The 24,025-nt window shown below is 37.9% G+C and overlaps 2 protein-coding genes, 1 non-coding gene and 1 pseudogene across 3 annotated transcripts; 1 reads left to right on the forward strand and 3 right to left on the reverse strand.

Moving 5' to 3' along the window:
* Positions 1-1,894: 1,894 nt before the first annotated feature.
* On the reverse strand, positions 1,895-3,388 carry LOC111371181. Its single transcript, XM_022993085.1, has 3 exons — positions 3,045-3,388; positions 2,444-2,909; positions 1,895-2,359 (listed from the first exon to the last, which is right to left on the reverse strand). The coding sequence occupies exons 1-3, from the start codon at positions 3,386-3,388 to the stop codon at positions 1,895-1,897; spliced, it is 1,275 nt and encodes a 424-aa protein (XP_022848853.1).
* A 6,965-nt stretch (positions 3,389-10,353) lies between these two features.
* Positions 10,354-13,252, forward strand: LOC111371789 (homeobox protein HD1). The gene is made up of 5 exons (XM_022993943.1): positions 10,354-10,799; positions 11,035-11,155; positions 12,239-12,429; positions 12,524-12,655; positions 12,932-13,252. The coding sequence occupies exons 1-5, from the start codon at positions 10,527-10,529 to the stop codon at positions 13,070-13,072; spliced, it is 858 nt and encodes a 285-aa protein (XP_022849711.1). The 5' UTR covers positions 10,354-10,526; the 3' UTR covers positions 13,073-13,252.
* Positions 13,253-13,383: 131 nt separating this feature from the next.
* TRNAL-AAG lies at positions 13,384-13,464 on the reverse strand. Its single transcript has one exon. It is a non-coding gene; the product is annotated as a tRNA-Leu (tRNA).
* Positions 13,465-13,886: 422 nt separating this feature from the next.
* On the reverse strand, positions 13,887-17,922 carry LOC111371182 (annotated as a pseudogene).
* Between the last annotated feature and the right edge of the window lie 6,103 nt (positions 17,923-24,025).

Raw genomic sequence — 24,025 nt, forward strand, 5'->3', positions numbered from 1 at the left:
GGAGCTCTATGAAGTGGAGTGTCAGGTAGCTGTAATGACCAGAAGGGTGGATCATGCCAATGAGCACCACCGGCTCGTTACGGAGGCTCTGGAGGCCTCGAATAAAGAAAAAGCTGAGGTGAGGCAGAGGGCAGAGGCCCAGGCTGAGGAGATTGCCTCCCTGAAGGGGGAGATGAAGTCAGCAGAGGAGGTGGCAGTACAAAGCTTTATCGACCATTTCGAGGAGCACCCCTTGTACGACGACTTTGCCAATTACTGGGCTTCTTGGAGTGCCCAAGGACTGTTGGATCGGCTAAAAGAGGTACACCCTGCTCTGGACATAACCTCTTTTGGAGGCAGAGTTCGGTGGGCCTAAAAGGTTTGTCGAGGAGGCTCAAGAGGTCCCGGAGAGAGGTGAGGCGGAGGCTGGTGCGGATGATGCCCTAGTAGAATAGGGTTATTCATGTAATGGCTTCGGCCTCTTTTGTAATTCAGTTTCAAATGAATGAAATGAAAATTTTTGTTTAAGTATTGTTGCTTCTGCCTTTTCATTGTGTTGAGCTGTTTATACTTGAGTATATGAATGACAAACACGTAAGCAAACAATAAGCACCACTTACCGATAACCAGTCGATAGAAGGAGATCGGAACAATAACATATTACATAACCGAGGCAACAACTCATTAACTGATTAGACATAAAGAGCTGAACTATCATTACTTTGAGGTTAAATCATCCATCACTAAGGTAATTTCAACACTTGGCAAGATAGGGGAGTTACAAATGAAATCGGATCGTTACACACATATTAGACAGCATCGAGATCGGATCAGAACATATGTTCATCATTGATAGTACTTTCTCAAGTGTTCGATGTTCCATTGATGAGACAGTATTCTCCTTGTCATATCTTCGATTTCAAAAGTACCAGGTCGGGACTCCTTACAGATGCGATAAGGACCCTCCAAATTTGGTCCAAACACTCCGGCTCCAATTGGCTTTGACGATTGGAAGACCCTCCTAAGGACGAGGTCCCCCAGCTGAAGAGTTCAATTTTTTACTTTGGAGTTGCAATAGCGGGTCATCTTCCTTTGATACTTAACCAGTTTTACTTGGGAGGTATCCCTCATTTCTTCGAGGAGGTGGAGTTCGCTCATTCGAGTTTCGTCGTTATCGATCTCATTGAAGTGTATCCGACAATGCGATGTGACCCTTACCTCGACAGGGCTCATGGCTTCAACTCTGTAGGTCATCGAGAAGGGTGTCTCTCCTGTAGCAGTTCGGCTAGTTGTGCGGATGGCCCAGAGAATGTGGAGAAGCTCATCAACCCCCACTCCCTTCGAGGCGTCAAGCTTCCTTTTCAGGGTATACTTGATAGTTTTGTTCAATGCCTCAACTTGCCCATTTGCTTGGGGTGATGAGGCGTCGAGAAATCCTTTTTTATCCCTAATTCCTTGCATAAGTCTCGTATCTTCTTGTTATTGAGCTGTTTCCCATAGTCGAACACTAAGGAGTGGGGAATGTCGAACCTGCAAATGATGTTCTTCCAGATGAACTTTGTAGTATTTGCCTCGATGATCTTGGCAAGAGGTCAGCCTCGACCCACTTGGTGAAGTAGTCAATGACGACAATGGCAAAAGTTGCGCTTCATCTTCCTTTTGGAAGTGGACCAATAAAGTCGATACCCCATTTGGCAAATGGCCATAGACTGGTGACCATGGAGAGGCTTTGAGAATGCTGTCTTTAAATATTTGAGAAGCGCTAGCACTAATCACATTTTTGAACGGATTGGCAAGTGTCCCTTTTGAGGGTTGGCTAGAAGTAGCCTTGTCGGAGCACTTTGTGTGCCAGAGCTATTTCCCCGGAGTGATTTTCACAGATCCCCTCGTAGATCTCCCTGAGTATATATGTGGCTTATTTCCCTTCTACACATCGAAAAAGTGGTGAGGCAAAGCCTCTTTTGTAGAGGACATCCTCATGTAGGATGAAGTTTGCGGCTCTCCTTCTTAACTTCCTCGCATTGCTTCTTGAAGCTGATAGTGATTGATCCTTAAGATAGACCATGCTGGGTTGCATCCATACTGGGGTACTTTCTATCCATAGTAACTCTTCAACTTTAGAGATAGAGGGCTTTGACAAGTGTTTAATGGGGACTATCTTTAGCAGCTCTGAGTTTTTGTTGCTGACCAATTTTGACAAAGCGTTTGCATGAGTGTTCTCGATGCGTGGGACATAGATCAATCTGAACCTCTCGAAATGTGGGAATAGGTCCAGGACCAATCTTAAATATGCAGTCATGCTACTGTCTTTGGTGGCAAAGTTCCCGTTGACTTGACTCATCACAAGTTGAGAGTCATTGCTTGCCAGGAGCCCTCTGATCTGCATTTATTTTGGGAGTCTAAGACCTGCTAGAAGAGCCTCATATTTGGCTGTGTTGTTCGAGGCTTTAAAGTCGAACCTTACTGTGCAATTTAGCTTGTGGCCTTCCGGGTTTTCCAAGACGATCCCAGCTCCGAAGCTAGTTTCTCTTGAGGATCCATCCACGAACAAGTTCCATGTTGGGGGCTCGGCTGGTTCCATTGTCGTCTCCACTTCTGGCGCTACGACAAATTCAACCACAAAATTTGCAAGGGCTTGTCCCTTGATGGCATGTTTGGATTGGAACAGTAGGTCGAACTCACTGAGCTCAATTGCCCATTTTAGCAGGTGGCCCGAAGCCTCCGTTCTCTGCAGTACCTGCTTCAATGGGAAGTTGGTGAGAACTTCGATTGAGTGGGCCTGGAAGTATGGCCTAAGTTTCCTTGATGCAGTGATGAGGGCGAGTGCTAGTTTTCCCATGTCCGGGTAAAGGGTTTCTACTAGGAGTAGTGCTTTGCTGACATAGTATACCGGCAATTGATGGTCGTCTTCTTCTCTAACTACAACTGCACTGACCACCACGCCCGAGACCGCTAAGTATAGTAGTAGTGATTCTTGTGGTTTAGGTTTGGATAACAGAGGCGCCTCTCCTAAGTGCTTCTTCAACGCTTGGAAGGCTTCCTCGCACTCATCGGTTCATTGGAACTTCTTCCCTTGCTTCAACACTTTGAAGAAAGGTAGGCTCTTATCAGTAGCTCTGGAGATGAAGCGACTGAGCGCAGCTATCCGACCATTGAGGCTCCGGACCTCCTTAGGCTTCTGAGGCAACCTCATTTCTAGTAAGGCCCCAATCTTTATCGAATTTGCCTCGATTCCCCTTTGGTTCACAATGTACCCCAAAAACTGACCCGAAGCCACACCAAAGGTGCATTTGAGGGGGTTCAATTTCATTTTGTATTTCCTAAGAATCTGAAAGGTTTGTTCGAGGTGACTTACGGGTTCATTCGCCTGGAGGCTTTTGACCAGCATTTCGTCAACGTAGACTTCCATGATTTTGCCAATGAGTTTGGTAAACATCATGTTGACCAGCCTCTGATATGTAGCTCTAGCATTTTTCAATCCGAAGGGCATGACTTTGTAGCAGTATAGTCCTCTGTCCGTGATGAACGATGTGGCCTCCTCATCAAGTCAAAACATGGGTACCTGGTTGTATCCTGAGTACGCATCCATGAAACACAAGAGTTCATGCCCAACAGTGGAATCCACAAGTTGGTCTATCGTCAACAATGGAAAGCTATCCTTAGGGTATGCTTTGTTTAAGTTCGTGAAGTCTACGTACATCCTCCATTTCCCGCTAGGCTTCCTCTCAAGGACCGGGTTGGATATCCATTTCGGATAAAAGGCTTCTCTGATGAAGCCACTGCGGCTAAGCTTGTTGACTTCATCTTTAAGCGCCTCGTACCTCTCCGGGTTGAGGGCCTAACTTTTCTGCCGATGTGGGGCACAGGAGGCGTTGATGTTTAGGCGATGGCAACTGATCCTTGGGTCTATCCCTGCCACATCTTCATGTTTCCAAGCGAAGACATCTATGTTCCTTTTCAGGAAGCTAATCATTTGTTCCTTCGCTTCGGGGGACAATGACTTTCCTATCCGCAGGACCTGATTGGAGTCCTCTGGGTTGACGGAGAAAGTTTCAAGTTCTTCCATTGGTGTCGCGTTTGGTCCTAAGCCAGTTATTCGGGGGTATAATTCATCAAAAGGATGCCTTTCTTCAGGGAGCTCTTCCATGTCAACATCATCCTCCTGTTCGGAGGTATGCCCTATTTCAGGGGTGTGAGCATTTTCACATCCAGGTCGGGTTCTCTCGCGACCTCCGTTATGATTACATTAACAGTGCGGGGCTCTAATTTTCACAGAGACTTTAGATAACATGCTCTGGAGCCCATCTGGTCGCCTCGAACCGTAGCAATTCCATGCTCAGTTAGGAACTTCATACACAGGTAATGTATGGAGGTGACAGCCCAAAGATCTTTCAAGGCGGGTCTGCCCAATACTACATGGTAGGCTGACCTGTGGTCTACTACCAAAACTCCATGAAATATTGGGCCACTAGGGGAGCTGAACACATCTCGACGGGCAGAGTAATCTGTCCTCGTGGGATGATGCTGTCTCCAGTAAATTCAAATAGTGAGTCGATCATGGGGATCAGCCCATGTTCAATTTGTATTTTGCCGAAGGTAGAGACAAATAGTATGTTCACCTAGCTGCCATTGTCGACAAGCATGCGTTTGAGTCCGTTTCTTGCTACTACGACTCTTATTACTAATGCGTCACAATGGGGGTGGTGAACTCCTTGTGTATCTCTTTGGGAGAAGGTAATTGGGGCCATCTTGTTGGCTTATTGGGATTGGTTGACGATGTACGTGAGCATCGGCGGATCCTTCGCTTTCCTTATGTAGTTCTTTTGGGCATTCCTCGTGTTGTCGCCGATGTGAGGTCCCCCGATGATCGTGTCAATTTCCCTGATGATTTGGCCTCCAGAAAATGGGGCCTGATTTCTCTGTCCGGACTCTTCTCTGTCCCTCGATCCTCTTCGTCGAGGTGATTGATCTCTCTGTCTCCTTTCGCCCCTGTTCGGGGAGATGGATCTACGAGGGTGTTCGTCCCTCCCGGAGGAATGTAGGTTATTCTGATCTGAGCGTCGCGGGCCATCTCTACATTCGCTGGTATCATGTCCTTAGAGTTGGTGGAAGTTACAGAACCTTGCCCCTTCTAAAGGCCTGTTTTACCGCTTCTTCTTCTTCTTTCGATTACTATAAATACCCCTAGATGGTCCCGCCTCAGCAGGGGCATTCTCGTATGCCAATACTAGTACTGCATTAAGCATGGCAGAAGCTAGTGCCTGTCCGGACGTGGGAGCTATTGTATGCCCTGCTTGGGTTCATTGTTGGGTGACAAGGTGCGCTGTGGGTCCTCGACCTACTGTCTCTGAGGCGAAGGGAGTCTTCGTCCGGTACGATTTCGGTGGTCAATCATCTCTTCACTGATGATCTCAATTCTCATCATCTCCACCAGTTCATTATAAGTAGTAGGATTCTTGCCGAGCACATCCCTCCAGAACAAAGTGTCCATGTTGAGGTTGCCTTTCAAGGCTGAAAGGGCTTACCTGTCGATGACCTGCTCGCAGTAGCTGATCTCGTCCGTGAACCTAGCGAGGTAACTTTTCAGCGTTTCTCCAGGGGCTTGCCTCATATCTTGCAGGCGTTGCACTGGGGCCTCTCCTTCTCTACGTGAGAGGTAGTGGTTCAAGAAGGCATTCTTTAGCTCAGGCCAACTCCTAATGCTTAGAGGAGGCGGTCTGCTGTACCACACTTCACTGTTCTGGCCAGGGTTAAGTGGAAGGCTCTGTATTTCAAAGCAGGCAAGGCTTCCCTGAGACTCATCTGTATCATGTACTTCGTGAGGTGCTTCTCCGGGTCCCCTTCTCCTCATACTTGGGGATTTTAGGTGGTACGAAGTTTGCGGGCATTGGGGAGCCTTGGATTTTCCTTGAGAAAGGGAGATTATCATCATCATCATCAATCTCGTAAGATCGATACGGCCCTTCGGAGTCCCCATCATCTTGCACGTTCTGGGGGAGTGGAGGTGCTCTTCCTCGGCTATCCCAATCAATTATGTTTCTTCTCTCCTTTCTATTTCTAGGTGGAAGGGGTGCTTGTTCTTGCTCTCCCCCTTTTCGAACTGATCTTTCCACTGAGCGGAACCTATTACTAGGGTCCCGCTCTATTCAGTCAAAAACACTGACTGACCTTTGTGCCTCATATTCTGGTGGAAAGTTACCCCCAATTGCGGTTCTGCTAGCTGGCTCCCTTGCACATAGGATGTGACTTTTGTACCCACTTCTCTCTCGAGGGGGGTTACTCTGTGCTGGCTCATAGGGCCTCGGGAACGAGACGCAGGGACTTCGCGAGTTGGGTAAGATTCTTGGGGCATTTGGGCGCCCTGGTGACCTTGGGCTCGCATGAAGAATTCATGCATCGCCGTATTCTGAGTTGCAATCTCTCTCATGCCCGCAGCTATTTGGGCCATTCCTTCAGTGAGCATGGCCATTCTTTCACCTCGGCGACGCCGGTGATGGGGTCTTTAGTGAGTGACATTGTTTCGGAGCACCTCTTCTTCAGAGGCATCCATGGCGGGGTATGCGTCCTCATTACTGGAACTCATCTTATCTACATCTTTTTTAAGGGTGATGAGGATCTAGGCTGCAATTAGCTTTGTTCTTTTTCAAGAATGTCCCCTTTTCAGGGTAAGTCAAGGGTTTTCTGACGGCTTTTCCGGTGGAGAATGTAAAACTTTAGATGGGAAGTATTCTCATAGACGGCGCCAATCTGTTGACCTCGCAAATTGGACCTTCCACGTGGCCAACCGATAGTTGCTCCACATAATCCTACCTGCGCACAGTCAACAAATGGTCAGATGCACACGGTCGGAACTAATGGGGATGGCGACGGTCGCATACACTCCAACGGTCAAATTAGCTTCTGGTGATCAGAACAGTGCCAAAGTTGTGGAAAAAGGGTGGGGAGGAGAATATATATTTACTTGTTATGAAGAGCTAAGTTGTAAGAGTTTCATTAATTTTGTCTCTTGTTAAACTTTGGGTATTTATAGTTGAGGAGAACCGTTAGATGTGGGACACGTGTATGCATTTGACGGTGTGAGGCGTCTACTCATAGGCGTCAATCAGCCGCGTCTACAAAGTAATCGGGTAATAACTTCTCCCGAGTTGAGTTGACATAAAGTTGATACGTCACATCAACTAGGCCCATGGAGACGTCAAATCAATTAAACTTTAGGGGAAGAGATGATCTTGACACAGGTCTCTTTTTGAAATCGACAGCAGATCCTTTGACAAAGGTCGTCGGAGTGCATTGTACTTCGAGGGTTAGAGCCAAGAACGCTTCGGTTGGTTCAGTACAATTGTTCGTGCCTCGCAGTGTATTAGCAGCTCGCTAACATTGGTGATGGAGTCACTTCAGATAGATGTTGGACACCTCGTCTGACATAGTGGAAGACTTTTCGAAGTGGTTCAGATAGGGAGCGTAACAAGAACCATCACTGCATATACCATCAGCAACAATAACAGATTCAAACCACAGATCAGAAAATCACAGGCACCATTTACAAAACACAACCACCACCCCAAAACTCTTGCTAAACAACAAATCTAATAAAAATCCTATAAATGTATAACTCTTCTTATACATCAAAATCATAGTTAGAACAGCGAGAAGTGAAAGTCCACTATAGTTAGGTTCATTACCATGATTCCTGAGAACACGATTTGAAACCAAAGGAACCAAATTGCCAATGTTGATAAATATGTAACTAGATCTTATTTTTTCCATTTTTAAGCTAGTACTTGTACTAGGCAAAAGGGGCTGGTTGGAAATTCAGGGCGACGAAGCAAGGTGCAAAGCAAGATGGAACATTATTCAGTCTCTCATTTTTGTTGCGGAGGTGAAGCGAGGCGCTTCTGCTTGCAACAGTAGCAACGCCGAGAGATGTTACAAAAGTGGTGGGTGGGAGCGTGTAGATTAGGTGGTAAAGAGAGAGAAGATGAAGAGTATAGGAGTGAGGTATTGTCATTGAATGGATTGGTCGTTTCATAGCTAGATCTGATGGATTGGTTGATGTCACTGGCAATGGCATTGGCGATATTGTGAGTGATGTCGACGGTGGTGATGGTATCTCAGGTGGTGATCTGTGATGTAGAAAAAGGAGATGATATATAGAGAGAGAAGAGATCGTGAGAGAGAGAAAGGATCGGAAAAATGATCGGGTTCGGAAATAAAGTTGTTAGATATAATTAAATTTTTAATAATGACAATTAAAAATCCTATTTACCACCTAAAATCTGAATTTGAAACTCAACCACCTTGTTTATGAAAATTAATCTTTAATTGTAGGGTTCTAGATAATTTTCCCTTTAACTTATTCTGAATGTGCGTGGGCCCAAATTAAACGTGTTTATTGCTTATTTTAAGCATAACCCATCACAAAAATGCGCATTAATCTTAACAATAATCATATATGTATATGGTAGCCAGTAGGTAGTCATTGGTTGACTAACAAACACAGTGCTAATTCTCCTTGTTTTGGTGAGACTTAGAAAAAAAGGCTAAAACTGAAAAGAAAACAAAGGTACATCTGTAGCCAGGAAGCATAATAGTGACAGCTTAACGCCTACCAATTTTCTTAAACAAAAAAAAAAGCTTAGACAAGGGGAAATATGCTTGTAATAATTGAATTTTAACTACAAATTATATATACGAAAAAATTATACACTCAAAAAGAATTTGAAATTGTTTATAGAGGATTCTTTTTCTTCATTTCAATCAATTGACCATTATGTGTTTGTTTGAGAAGTATAATGGAAATGATCTACATGTACTGAGTTTTTTTTACTCAATTCGTTACTGACTGCTCACTATAGGGGGTGGAGGATCACATTTTGGGATACTTTTATTCATGCGGATCTCGCGTGCATGTGAGAGGGAGTAAACAATTCGGTACACCTTTAAACGTGCAAATAGAATTATTCAGTATAATAAAAATCATTAGATAGTGATAACAAATAGAATTGATGTACGTGTACCAAATTTTTTAACCTAATCTCTTGCCGACTACTCATAATAGGAAGTGGTAACCACATTTTGGTATATTTTTATTCACATAGATTCCGCGTGCATGTGAGAGGGAGTAAACAATTCGGTACATTTTTAAGTGTGCAAATGGAATTATTCAGTATAATAAAAATCATTAGGTAGTGATAACAAACCCTAGTTGGAGGAGTACCAATCAAAGCGATCACTAAATCTGACCATCACTCGATCTTGACTTGTCCAATGCTTGCCTTACAGCTTCCAAAGTTGTCGAGGTCTTCAAGGTAATTGGTCTTAAGCGTAGATCGAGCCCTTGTGTTCTCAGGATAAAGGTCAACCTGTTTCACTTTTCTTGACAGTTTTCTAGAATAGATCTCCATAAAATATCCATTTCGCTAAGGGTATTTCTTGAATTTCTTAGTCCAAAAACAAATTAAAAACCTACAGAGCACATCAACCTTAGAAGACACTTCAAAATAGCCAACCCGTTTCCTTGGTAATTCCAAATTTTTGCTTACTTTTGTATATATTTTCACACTCTATTTTCCTTCTACAAATATAAACTTGATTTTCAAAGTGATAAGTATGAGAAGCTTCTCGACTTTCTTAAGTATCAGAGCCATCTCAGAGTTCAGTCTTGCGACGTGCAACTTCGTGTGCTATATATATATACACGTCAATTAATTAATAAATTCGAATCATAAAGAATAATTCTCAAGAAGGCAAGGTACAAATCAAACTATGTACTCACCATTTATTGAAAACAACTAAATGAAGTTTATTTTTTCTTAATAATATGTCATCTAATCCTACCCAAACGTTAAATTATTTTTGCTACATTTATATCATGGTCGGCGGTTGTGTTTGTACTCCATGATGTGGTACACAATTTTGCTATTGATTTTACTTAACACGATCAGTGGCTTCAATTTTCACAAATCATTGAATGTCATCCATTATGTATGAAAGTGATGTACAAGTAACTTAATTCAAGGCCAAAACTATGGTTTATTGGGATTTATTTAAAATGTTTAATAATCAATTAATCACGGATCTCACTATATGTATGTCAAGATTTATATAATGAATTATATAATACCACATGACACTATCGTTTCTTAATTTAAAACACAATTTTCATTCAATCTTTTTTCTTCCATATCATATTATGTAATTCAGTATATACATTTTTATATATAAGTAGCAAAATCCAATAAATTCACAACCCCCCCCATAAAAAAAAAAAAAAAAAAAAAAAAAAAAAAAAAAAAAAAAAAAAAAAAAAAAAAAAAAAAAAAAAAAAAAAAAAAAAAAAAAAAAAAAAAAAAAAAAAAAAAAAAAAATTGAACGTTAATCTCTGTAATTCTGCAACCTATACACAGAAAGTTGTGTCTTTCAGATCCCAATATGTAATCTCTATCTCTACATATATATATTGAACCTTACTGTACTATTGTTTAAAGCAAAAGGTGAATAGTTAAAGCAGTTTGTTTGGGTGCTAAGAAAAAAAAATTTATAATAATATGCAAGAACAAGGCACAAACATCATGGGTTCTGGTGGTGGTGGCTCCGGAGAGCAGAACCACCAGCTCAAGGCGGAGATCGTCACCCATCCGCTGTACGAGCAGCTGCTCTCCGCCCATGTAGCGTGTTTACGGGTGGCGACACCGATTGATCAACTGCCACTTATTGATTCTCAACTCTCTGAGTCTCAGAATCTCCTGAGGTCTTATGCTCATTATAATGTTTCTCAGTCTCTATCTCTACATCAAAGGCAAGAACTTGACAATTTCTTGGTAGGGTTTTCTTCAAATTTTTTATTTTAATTTTTTTGAATTGTTCTGGTTCTAATCATGGTCTAGATCGTACCAAGAAACATGACACTTGTTTTAAGAAAAAAATATTTTATGAAATTATGATTTTAGGGTTACAATTTCATTTTTAATTTATGTCCTAATCATGGAGTTTTGTTTAGATCTATGTTAAATTAATGTATGAATTTAATGCTGTGTATATCTATGTCTGAATCAGACACAGTACTTGTTAGTATTGTGTTCATTTAGAGAAGATCTGCAGCAACATGTTAGAGTCCATGCTGTTGAGGCTGTCATGGCCTGCCGTGAAATTGAGCACAATTTACAAACTTTGACAGGTATTTATATAATTTCTCTAATGATTATAAATATATATTTCGAAATATCTTTGCGCTCGAGGGCAATGACATAGTTAGTGATTTTCTAATCAAGGCACGTCCGTCGCTAGTTGAAAACTATTTCCAAATCCTAACTTCGGCCTGGGTTCGTCCTGACGGTCGAGAATCTCTGAAAGGGTTCTCCTCATTGGTGAAGCCCTACAAAAAAGAAAATGTAGTTATCAATTAGTTTAATATCTTAAATGATATTATTGTATAATAGGATAATTTTAGTGATGTACTCTTTTTTTTTTTTTTTTTTAATAGCTAAAATTATATGAAATGATTCATCAAGACTTGATCTAGATAAAATATTTGGTAATTTATGTGCGCTCCAATAGGGTTGGGATAATTTGGTAATTCTATTGGTAGGTAGGAGGATAAGAAAATAATTTGCAGCTCTAGGAAGCTTGTGGGCCCCACTGGAAAGAGTGGTTTATATTTGGGAATTGGGAGAGAAAAAATAAGTGGCAACAAACCAATACAATATTAAATTACTAACAACCTAATAATGAATGCTCATTGAACAAGCAAGAATAAGTAGCAAATTCGTTCCTCTAATTTCCAATTCATAAGTCAATACTAGAGAAGGATACATAGAAAGTGTACAACAAGGATAATTGTCTATCATAAGATAATCAGTCTTTACATAATTCGTTCTAAGCAATATCTAAGGACTCTTATGCCTTTCTTGATTGAAGTTGAATAAGTACGTTATAAAGTAATAATAGAAAAGGCTTATATTGGTGACTTTCACCGATTTGAAATCTCGAAGGAGATAATCTACACGTACTTTGGTATACGATCACATTATGGTTTTATTCTAGTCATTTGCCTTCAAATATTTGATTTCAAGATTAGAGTGTATTTTATTTTTAAACATTTAAGAACTAATGGATTTTCATGGTGTAATACATTAAACTAGCTGTAGATTAAAAAGTCTAGAACCGAATGAACTTATAGAGATGCAAAGGACATATTTAGTGCATAATATTTAATATGATTATAATTTTTTTTTTTTTAATATTGTCGAGTAATGTACAGGAGCAACACTAGGTGAAGGAACCAGTGCAACTATGTCGGACGATGAGGATGAACTGCAGATGGATTTCTCATTAGATCAATCGGGAAGTGATGGACATGATCTGATGGGATTTGGACCACTGATTCCAACAGAATCAGAGAGGTCTCTTATGGAAAGAGTTAGACAAGAACTCAAAATTGAACTTAAACAGGTGAATTTCTTCTAAAATTTTAATACAAAATTTTATTCACAATTGAATCTCCTCGTCTAAAAAGCTGAAACCGTTATCAAATGTGCCTTTGCAGGGATTTAAGTCGAAAATCGAAGATGTGAGAGAAGAAATATTAAGAAAAAGAAGGGCAGGAAAGTTACCAGGTGACACAACTACAGTGCTTAAGGATTGGTGGCAGCAACACTCAAAGTGGCCTTATCCAACTGTAAGTCCCTTCTTTTTCGACCAGCTCAACACATTGAATTGGATAGAATTAGACAAAATTAAGGATGAAAATTAAACTATAAAATTTGTCACAAATTCTCGTCATTTCATTGGTAAGTACTCTAAAAAAGTACGTCGATACTAACTTAACTCCATGACACTCCTACTTGGTAAGTAAATATTTAAGTTTTACTTCTTTTTATTCTGCACCAATCAAACGTGCTCTAAAATGTCTCGTATTTCTCGAAAAAAGGCATTAAATTCTATGACATTGCAGGAAGATGACAAGGCAAAACTTGTAGAGCTAACAGGGTTGCAGCTAAAGCAAATAAACAATTGGTTCATAAACCAAAGGAAGAGGAATTGGCACAGCAATTCACAGACTGCTACATCTTTGAAGTCCAAGCGCAAGAGATAGAGAAAGTTGTGCTGTATTTAAGCTTTGGGGACCACATTGCAAATGTGTTGATAGATCAAGGACTAATCGTGCAATTTTCCTTCATGTCAGTAAGCTAATGGAATGTAACGTTCGGATAAGTAAAGTTTTCTTTAAACATTTGACGAAGTGTATGGTAAATCGATTGAGGTGTTCAAGTTACTTATTTTTTACTTAGGGAGGAATAAAAAAATAATTTTAGAACTTATTTAATTATAAGTAAAATCATTTTCTTAGGAGAGCCAAACATGCTAGAGTGAACTAAAGGAAAAAAGGGACAAAATGAGATAAATTGTTGAGAGTGGGATTTGAACCCACGCCCTTTCGGACCAGAACCTTAATCTGGCGCCTTAGACCAACTCGGCCGTCTCAACTTTATTGACAGTATTTGTTCTGATAATCTATTAATACGCAATAACCATTTTCTAATTAACTTTCATCAGAAGACTTTTTAGCGGCCAAAAGAAATTGAGAAAATCCTAAAAACAAATAAAATTAATAAAAAAAATACCTTTGTAATTAGTCCAATAATTTGTACAAATTGCTTTACCAATAAAACTACTCAAACAGATAATTTGGACAGAATTTTGGTAACAGGCCCATATGGCGTCCCCCCAATTCGCCATCATGCGCCCTATTGGAAGGGCGCCACATGGGCCTGTCACCGAAATTCTGGCCAAAATATCTGTCACTCCAGCAAGTTTGTTGCTTTACAACCAATTTGTTGACAGTTTACTTCATGAAAATGTTGTTTCACCTTAAAATATAATAAAACTATCAGATTCTTTATTGGATTTCAAGCCTCTCCTTCAGTATACCTGCAACACAAAATATATAGGATTAATGGCACGGTCGACTAAGTAATACCAGAAGTGATTAAAGAAGAAAAATATGTTAAAATGTGTCTAGAATACCCTATTAGGTTGTTTCATGGAAGTGTATTCAATGGGATTGAAAAAGAAAAAGGAAGTTAAAATCTTGTATATTATTGTGTACAGTTTGTGCATTGCTGTATGGTAGGCAATCCCGATTAAGATTAAGGAAGAAATCAAAGTTAAAATCTTATCCATTGTCATTAGTATTACGTACCAAGCAGCAATATATGTGTTAACATTACCTTCCAAGCATCACAACAGCGGCTTGAAGATTTGCTCCAGGAGAGTAATTAAAGGTGGATCCATTAATAACCCTCAAAGCATCCACTCCAAGAACCCTATAATCTGTATTACTCTCCCAGGGTTAAAGGTGGATCCATTAATAACCCTCAAAGCATCCACTCCAAGAACCCTATAATCTGTATTAACCACTCTCCCAGATTGACACCCTCCATGATAATGCCTATAGTCATCACAGTATCCTTACAAAATTGCTCCAATGAAGTTGAAACGTTGGCATGTTTAGGCAGCAAATTTACAGTTGCATTGGCTAACATGTTAAGAAGAAGTGGCAGTGAAAGATAATCATATGTGAACTGAGAAAGTGCCTTTGATTCAATCACATTTTCAATTATTTTGAGCCCATCAACGCATCTTTGTAAATCTTGTGGTTTTTTGAAGTATTTGAATGTGACTGATGGATTTTCATTAGGGTTCTTGTTTCTGAGGAGTAAATTGCCCGTGGGGATTGGGCCCATGATTTTTTTCTAGGATGAATCCACCTCTAAATGCTGCTGGCTCAAGTTGTTCCATGGCATCAATGGCTTTGGCTAGAGCTTCTGGAGTTCTTTGCCTTGGTGGAACTGTTGATAATTGCCCAATCTGCAAAGTACGGACAAAGAATTAGATTTTCATATACATACATATGCACATGGTCAAGTTTTTGTCAAATACTTGAAAGGAGAATCAATAGAAGTTCCAAATGAATTCTAGTATACATTTAAACAGATGTTTGATATGTTGGATTAGACTGACTAAGCTACCAATATTGATCCCTTACTACGGTGGCAGTACAATCTAGTGGCATAGTCCAGACATATACTCATCACAGGCCCAAGGACTCCACAGCCGGACTGCTCATTCTCTAGTTTACCATACCAAACGTATGATCATGAGTGTGAGACATTGATATAACTATATTGTTTTTTTATGTTGTTGAACCAGCCAATATGGACTAAATAATTACAACATCTCCATTTGACCAATTTATAAAGAGAAATAATAGTGGATCTCACGAAATGTATAGATAATGATTTGTAGTAGTAATGAATGTTAGATTGAAGTTAATATTTGATTTTGATAGAATTTATAAACTACTCGTAAATTGGCTTAATCGGATGCTAATTAGTCTCAATAAAACCAAGACATCTAAGTTTATGGGTCTGGCTAGGGCTAGGCCCAATAATGACTATGTCTATAGAGTTGGGCCTAACATTGTACAAGAAACACCTAAAAGATCAAAAGTCCTTGGTACTAATGAAGTGTTTGAGTGCGATATCATTGTCAATCAATAAGAAAGGAAAAGCGTTTTAACAAATGATGATACAACGAAGGAAGTGGATTACCCTGGGGGAGAACATCCCGAAGTCTCTCTGATGAGAGCCAACATTAAAATTTGCTCGGTAAGTAGCTTTGATAGAGCTTCCATATTTTGAAGTCCCAACTACCTCAATGAGGGATACCTCAACAGGATTTGGAGATGGAACAAATATTGCATTCATTGGGTTATTTGACATTCCTTGGCCTACCAAAGAGAGGTCCGAAACTGCTGTAATATTATGGGCCTTGAGGTTCTCTTTTGGGCCTATACCACTCAACATTAGAAGTTGTGGGCTTCTAAGCGCCACAGATGACACTATAATCTCATTCTTTGGCCCATTCTTCAAATATGCTCTGTGCTTAGTTCCTGATGGATCTCTAAAGACCACCCCATGAGCTGTTGGCCTCTCTTTTCCTGTGTAGTTGGACCAATCATTAGCAATATATTCAAGTAAGAATTAAGCTATTTGTACAAAAAAATTTTTATAGATTCTTTGACCGAGGTTTAGGTGCATGCCACTTCAACATTTGTCAAAGAAGCTATCAATATATATAATTAGCATGATTGGTTCAAGTATATAGTACTTACATACTTCTTAACTAAATGATTCTTTAATAAATTTCCCTATCAAGCTCGTGAGTAATGGAAACCCTTGACTATATGCAGGTGCACACGAACTTCAATCAATCGAGAGTGAACACTAATGCGGTGGAAACGGCATTGCTAAAATACACTCAGTGTATTAAACATGCGAGATGTATTTATTACTCACCTTTGGTTATGAACATGATTCTATGTACAGAACCATGTAATAACACAATGAGTCCATTAGGGTTTGCATATTCAAGAAGGTCAGCTGCAGCATGCCTATGCTCTTCAACATCAAAAACTGTTCCACCAACCTTTGTACCAATCAATCGAGAATGAACACTAACGCGGTGGAAATGGCATTACTAAAATACACTATCTAATCGTATTCAATACTATGTATTAAACATGCGAGATTTATTTATTACTCACCTTTGGTTATGAACATGATTCTATGAATAGAAGCATGTAATAACACAATGAGTCCATTAGCGTTTGCATATTCAAGAAGGGCAGCTGCAACATGCATATGCCCTTCAACATCAAAAATTGTTCCACCAACCTTTGTACCAATCAAATGATGTTGTGAATTTGTCCGTAAGATTATGACAATAATGAAATAAAGTAAAACCAAACAAAAACACAAAGATTTATGTGGAAACTCAAAACGGAAAAAACCATAGGCAAAGGAAAAGAAATCCACTATAATCAATAACAATTATATTTACAAGATCTCAATACTCTCAACTAAGATCTAAAGCTCTCAAGATGTAAATTATATATATATGAGTCCAAAATGCATTAAAATGAAAAAACCCGGGAAACACTATTGTTTTAGTAACATCCAACAACAAGCGAGCAACAGTATGTTGCTCGAGCGAAAATGAGGCTACATGCAAGTAAAAACATTCTGTTGAAAATTTTGATGGTGCTGCTCAAGCGTCTGGCTAGCGAAGAGCTAGCTAAAATGTGACAATTTTCTTCCCGATCCATAATTTTGATCTCTCCAAGACCACTTGAAATACAACTCCAATACCCACTAGAATTTGGGTTATTCTACAATAAGTCTCTACCTTGAGGTAAATTCCAATACAACGAACTCCAAAGTAAACACTACTCCACCTCTTCCAAACAAACCCCAATGGACTGAATTAATGATAAACATCAACAAGTTCAAGCAATGCTCAAACTTAGTAATGAAAAGTGGTTTTGTCATCATATGAGCAGGATTATCCTTGATATCAATTTTGCTCACTACAATATTACCACGAGCAATTATTTCATGCACAAAATGGTACTCACATCAATGTGCTTAGTCTTCTCATTAAACATCTGATCCTTAGTTAGAAAAATAGCACTTGACTATCATATTATACTGTAGAAATTTGTAAGTCTTCATTGATTTCACTAATTAATCATCTCAACCAAGTAGTTTATTTACATGCCTCTGTAATGGCCATGTATTCTATCTCTGTTGTAGATAAAGCTACTGTATTTTGTAAACTAGTTTTCCAGCTGATAACACAACCTCCAAGGGTAAACATATACCCTTAAGTGATCTTATTTTATCAAGATCCCATGCATAATCTGAATCCACATGCCCAATGACTCCAGTTGTATTTCTACTAAAATACAAACAAGCATTAGTTAAGCCCTTCAAGTATTTGAATATCCATTACACTACTTTCCAATGTTTTTTGCAAGGATTTGTTAATATACCTACTAACTACACTGACTGCATGTGCCAAATCTGGTCTTGTACAAACCATAGTATATATTAAAAACCAACTGCATTTGAATAAAGAACCCGAGATATATAATCAATGTCTTCATTTGATTGAGGACACAATCCAGATGATAATTTGAAGTGGGCAGCAAAGAAAGCACTGACAGCCTTAGCATTCAACATAATGAACCTTTGAAGTATCTTCTCAATGTACCCCTTCTGACTCAAATATAATTTGCCAATCTTGCTATCCCTCAAGATTTTCATACTAAGAATCTTCTTTTTTTTACCCAAATCCTTCATCTTAAACTCATTACTAAGTTGAGATTTCACATTTCTGATCCCTACTTTATCCTTAGCTGCAATGAGCATATCATCAACATATAATATCAAATATGTGATCGACCTATCATTTCCTTATCTGGAGTACACACAACTATCATAATTAGTTATGATGAAACCATGGGTAGTCATGAATTAATTGAATCTTTTGTACCACTGTCTCGGTGACTGCTTTAGTCCATACAAGGACTTCTTTAACAATTACACAGTCTTCCTTTCCAAAAATTATGAAACCCTCTGGTTGTTGCATGTAAATGTTCTCCATGCAAAAATATTGTCTTGACATCCATCTGTTCAAGTCCCAAGTCATTCTTTGCCACAAATCCCAAGTAAAACCCGAATTGAACTATGCTTTACAACGACGAGAACACATCTGTGAAGTCAACACCTAGAATTTGATTGTAGCCTTTTGCTACCAATCTGACTTTATACCTAGCATTTTCAATTTTGATATCTCTTCTTTCCTTTTGAATGCCCATTTACATCGAACACCCCTTTTATCCTTTGGTAATTTCACCAGTCCCAAGTACGAATTTTATGTAATAACTTTATCTCCTCCTGCATAGCAATCAACCATTTGCTAGAATTACTACAACTGATTGCCTCTATATACGTAGTAGGCTCTTCAATGAATCAATTTCTTCAACCATATTCAATGCACACGCAACTAAATCTGCTTCTCCATACTTCTATGGGAGTTTAATCTATCTATGAGTTTTATCTTTAGCAATTGAATACAGTGGTGCTATTGGTGGTGTAGACAAAGTAGGCAAATGCTACATTTGAGCTTGACTGTTCTGAAGCCTATATTTGACCATACATTTATTAGACCATACATCTTCTGGTGTCTTTTTTTCCAATGGAAGTTGAGGCTAAGCGGTTGATTAGAAAATAAGTTGTGGGAGCAACCTCAACCCAAAATGTCTTAGGCAACCCAGAGTTTGAAAGCATACACCGAACCTTTTCCATCAAAGTTCTGTTTACCTGTTCTGCCACACCCATGTTAACATATGCTAAGTTGCCATTTAATTTATGAGATGAAGCCTTGTTGAGTGTATATAGCATATTAAATAAGGTCCCTCCAAAATTTACAAAGGTTTCTCCTTATGAATTGTGGAATAGGAGAAAATCAAACATTTGATACTTCAAAGTGTGGGGTGTCTTACATATTTTAAGAACACGGACACTAAAATGATCAAATTGGGTCCAAAAGGCATTAAATGTGCCTTTGTTGGATATCCTAGTAGTAGCAAATCTTATAGACTATTGAATTTGAAAACCAATGTGATAATTGAATCAAATGACATGATATGGAGTTCTTTGAGAATCCACTATTCTCGGATAATGACCTAAGGGAAATTCATAAAGTGATTCTTAGCTCTAGTGGAACTCAAGATAAAGCATCTTTTAAAGATGTTAATGAATCTACTAAACCTCGATGAAGAAAAATAACTCGAATAGAAAAGACTTCAGGACCAAATGAATTTGATTTTTAACTTATTTCACTTTACTTAGTAGAGGAAAATGAGAAGAATGTTGTAAGAAAAATATATTTTGTTTTATAAGTGGAAACCGATCCTAAAATCTATAGAGAAGCTATCGTTTCTTGCGATAGTATATTTTGAAAAAATGTAATTAAAGATGAAATGGATTCAATTATGTCAAACAACATGTGAAAACTTGTCGATTTACCACCAAGTTCTAAACCTATTAGCTGTAAATGGGCGTTTAGGAGAAAATATAATATGGACAGTTCTCTTAATACCTTTAAAGTCAGATTAGTAGCTAAAGGTTATCGACAAAATAAAGAAATAGATTATTCGATACATGTGCACCAGTAACTAGAATAACATCAATTAAAATATTATTCGCATTAGCGTCCATATATGACTTGTATGTTCATCAAATAGATGTCAAGATGACATTCTTAAATGAGAATCTCGATGAGGAGGTTTACATGGAACAACTTGAAGGGTTTGTTTTACTCGAAAATGAACAAGGTGTGTAAGCTAATAAAATCATTATATGATTTAAAACAAGCAGCTAAGCAATGACATGGAAAATTTAACTTAACAGTACTTTCATTTGGGTTCAAATATAATAGTGTAGGTAAATACTTGTATTCCAAATTATGTGATAATTGTATTATATTTATTTGTGTATACGTTGAAGACATGTTGATTTTGAGTAATCACATGGATGTAAGAAAAGAAACAAAGAGGTTTCGATCTTCTACATCCACGACAAAGGATTTTGGACAAGTGGATACAATTTTGGATATTAAAGTTACTAAATCTAGTGATGGTTACTATTTGAGTCAATCACATTATATCAAGAATTGGACAAATAAGTTCAAACATTTGAACATAAAAGAATATAATACCCTTCTTGATCCAAGTTTTAAACTTATAAAGAATTATGGAAAAGTTATTGCTTAATTGGAATATGCAAGTATTATAGGGAGTCTTATACATATAGTTCAATGTACAAGACTAGACGTAGCATTTACAATTAGTAAACATAGTAGGTTTACTAATAATTCGAGCAAGGAACATTGGAATGCCATTGGGAGAGTTCTTCGTTACTTAAAGAAAATAAAAAACTTAGGTCTACAGTATTCTAAATTTTCAACTATATTAGAAGGATTTACTGATACTAGTTGGATATCTAGCACTGGTGAAAGTAAATCTACTTCAGATTGGATGTTCACTCTTTGAGGAAGTACAATTTTTGAAAATTTAATAAACAAACATGCATAACACATTCAATCATGGAATCTGAATTCGTGGCATTATCAGATACTGAGAAAGAAACAAAGTGGCTTAAAAATCTACTATATGAGATAACTTTGGGACCGAAGATTACATTTTTGATATTTATCATGTATGATAGTCAAGCCACATTAGCAAAGGCATACAATGATGTGTACAATTGGAAGTCTAGACATATGAATCTAAGACATGACTATGTAAGAAAATTAATCAATGGTAGAAGTATTTCAATAAATTACGTTAAGTCAATTGAGAACCCAGTGGATCTTTTAACTAAACCTCTTAATAGAGATTTAATTATGTCTATTTTGAGTAAGATGTGGTTGAAATTCTTAAGCTAAAAGATTCACCAATAACGAGCAACCCTACCTATCATTACTAAAACAGTAATCCACGGGTTTTAAAGGTAACAATTTTTTCATTAGATAAGTGGATAATTGGGCATGATAATATCCAAAAGAACATTATCCTAATTATATAGTGCTGGTGGTTATTAAATGAGGGTTGATTTTTAAAACTCTTAATGAAGTTCAATATTAGGACAAGTTTCTCTAAAAGTGAAAAAGATATTGGAATAACTTCACCTAGATAAACTTCGAGGTGGTGTTGTCTTAATATAAAGTGGGAGTTTCTCTTTTAAAAATTTCACAAATACGATGAGCGCAAGACCATATTGACGCTAAGCAAGTTTGAGAAACTTGTAACACATGGCATTTGTGTGCATATTTTTATCGGTATTATCATAAGGAACAATGGTTCAAAGTTATCGTGCTACCTTTAGTTTCTACGATGCTTTGCGAGAATCACACTATGGTTAGATTCATATCAAAAAAATGTAATCTGTATGCATAAATGTTGTTTCTTTGAATATGTGTGTCATTATACAATTGAACAAATGGGGGTCGTAGTAATTTGGTGTTCAATTTATAATGATGAGTATATTGGAATAATAATACATCTATATGGGTGTGTAGAGTAAGTATGAAAATACAGAAAACAAAATGAGAAAGAAAAATGGAGGAGCTGAAATTTTGGTTTAAAAAACCTGAGGCCAAAACCTCGGGCGATCCCCAGACCAAATTTTTGACCATTGGATTTGAAATTTCTAGTTCGATTTTTGTGCATCTTTTCATGAACTTTTAAAACTTTTCGTGGTGCTCTAAATACTTATTATACCACCAACAATTGAAATCATTCCATTTATAGAGAGTTTTACAAAAGTTTCTTTACATATTCATCATTTTGAGTGTTCTTCAAATTTTAAGGAGAAAATACAAGGGCTTAGCGTCTTTCTTCTTTTAAGACTCGTTAAATCCTACAAACCATTTGCTGTGAGTCCTTTTAAGCATAAAAAATAGTCCTAGAGGATAAATTTTGTTTGAAAACAATGATTACACATTTAAGTTAATTTTCAGCATTTTTCGTTTCTTTTGGTTTCTTTTCACCATTTCCTTGTTAGGTTAAAGTTTGTTTTTTTTAAACAATAACTTGTGGGATTTCTAAAATCTCCCAACAAACAAGCATGTCAATCAATTTGTTAACAGTTTCACTACTTCACAGTTCCAATAGAAGTACTTGTCATCATTTCAGCTATACTTACTAAAAAAACATAAATTCGGAGTGAAAAAACCAATTCCATATTATAAAGAGCACGTGTGGAAGCTACTTTTAAGTAACTAGTCATCAATGAACAAGAATTGATAAATATTTTTCTTCATGAATTAAAAGTTCTCTTCCTTGTGATTCCATAATCAAAATTAGAAATCCAAAAGCTATATTATAGTTTCGATGGAAGTCCAACTGAAGTTCTTGTCATCATATTAGTTATGTTTACTAGTACAAACACAGATACAAAGTGAACACCAATTCCATACTACAAAGAGCCTATATGGAAGTTAATTTGAGTAACTTTTCATCCCTGAACATGTTCGCACTGAGTGAAAACATCAATACTACCCTACAAAGAGAATGTTTCGAAGCTAGTTTTAAGTAACTTTTTGCCCCCAAATGTGTTCACATAAGTTACACAGTTACACAAATACAGAGTGAAAACAAATTCCTTTTATGTTACTTTTTGACGCTGAACATGTTAACACTCAGTAAAAAGCATGCATATACGAAAGGCGTGCTGCACCAGTATAATCATATGCATATACAAAAGAAAAAATTTACCCAAGAATTTGAGCTTTGAGAGCTTGTAGAAACACAAAGGGACAGCTAAAAATAGCAACTTTTCAAACAAAAAAGGAATTCTGAATCTTTAATGAACTAAAACCTAAAAAAAAAAAAAAAAAATCTTGAACAATGAATTGATCACTGTAGTCTACTGGCGGTTCTTTGTATATTTATGCGCGCACATGAGTGTATGTAATGGATAATGGTAAGGAGAGAGATGAGAACATACAAATGGTTTGCGAAGAGCCTATGTTGGGGAAATTTATACCGATTACGTGCATATTATATTCACAAAAGCATACCGGTTATTTGCGTGAAATCGAAACGTAATTTCGACTTACCGAAATAGGATTTGAGAAGCAAAACATAAAAGTTACCGAATCTGAATGCATGGATATGGATTTATCCCTTTCGATTTTTGAACGAAAGTAAATTATTTTTTTGATCGAACCTTGCAACATAAACGTGTAAACAATGTTAATCATTTCCCGAAATCAAAATATAATCAAAAGAAATCAGAAAAATGTAGGAAAAAAGATGCAAGAGATGATTTTTTGGTCGAGGCAAGTGTTTGATACTTGGTCCTTAAGATGAATTTACCCCGCATCGGTGCTAACGATTTTTCGACAATCATCTCCCAAGATACAACAACCACGTCAAGTCATAGGAGCACTCAAAATGACTTCGACCAGTGATCTCGAACGAAATTTCCTCTCTACCAAGGAGATGCATGAAAATGCTATGGAATTAGAAATGAAAGATTGCAAGAGGAGAATGAATGCTCAATGCAATTGGTGTACCCAAAATTATGTCCATAGAATTCTATTTATAGATATAGAAAGGGTGCAAATGAAGTAG

This window comes from Olea europaea, chromosome 22, assembly GCF_002742605.1.
Source record: "Olea europaea var. sylvestris chromosome 22, O_europaea_v1, whole genome shotgun sequence".
Taxonomy (NCBI): domain Eukaryota; kingdom Viridiplantae; phylum Streptophyta; class Magnoliopsida; order Lamiales; family Oleaceae; genus Olea; species Olea europaea.

What these genes read in the sequence shown, in the direction of transcription:
- LOC111371181 (XM_022993085.1), bottom strand. Translation starts at nt 3,388, where the DNA reads ATGGAAGTCTACGTTGACGAAATGCTGGTCAAAAGCCTCCAGGCGAAT. An exon ending in GTGTTGAAGCAAGGGAAGAA is followed by an intron (nt 2,910 to 3,044) that starts GTTCCAATGAAC and finishes CGTGGTGGTCAG; the next exon opens with TGCAGTTGTAGTTAGAGAAG. An exon ending in GCCACAAGCTAAATTGCACA is followed by an intron (nt 2,360 to 2,443) that starts GTAAGGTTCGAC and finishes AAATAAATGCAG; the next exon opens with ATCAGAGGGCTCCTGGCAAG.
- LOC111371789 (XM_022993943.1), top strand. Translation starts at nt 10,527, where the DNA reads ATGCAAGAACAAGGCACAAACATCATGGGTTCTGGTGGTGGTGGCTCC. An exon ending in TCAAAATTGAACTTAAACAG is followed by an intron (nt 12,430 to 12,523) that starts GTGAATTTCTTC and finishes GTGCCTTTGCAG; the next exon opens with GGATTTAAGTCGAAAATCGA. An exon ending in CAAAGTGGCCTTATCCAACT is followed by an intron (nt 12,656 to 12,931) that starts GTAAGTCCCTTC and finishes ATGACATTGCAG; the next exon opens with GAAGATGACAAGGCAAAACT.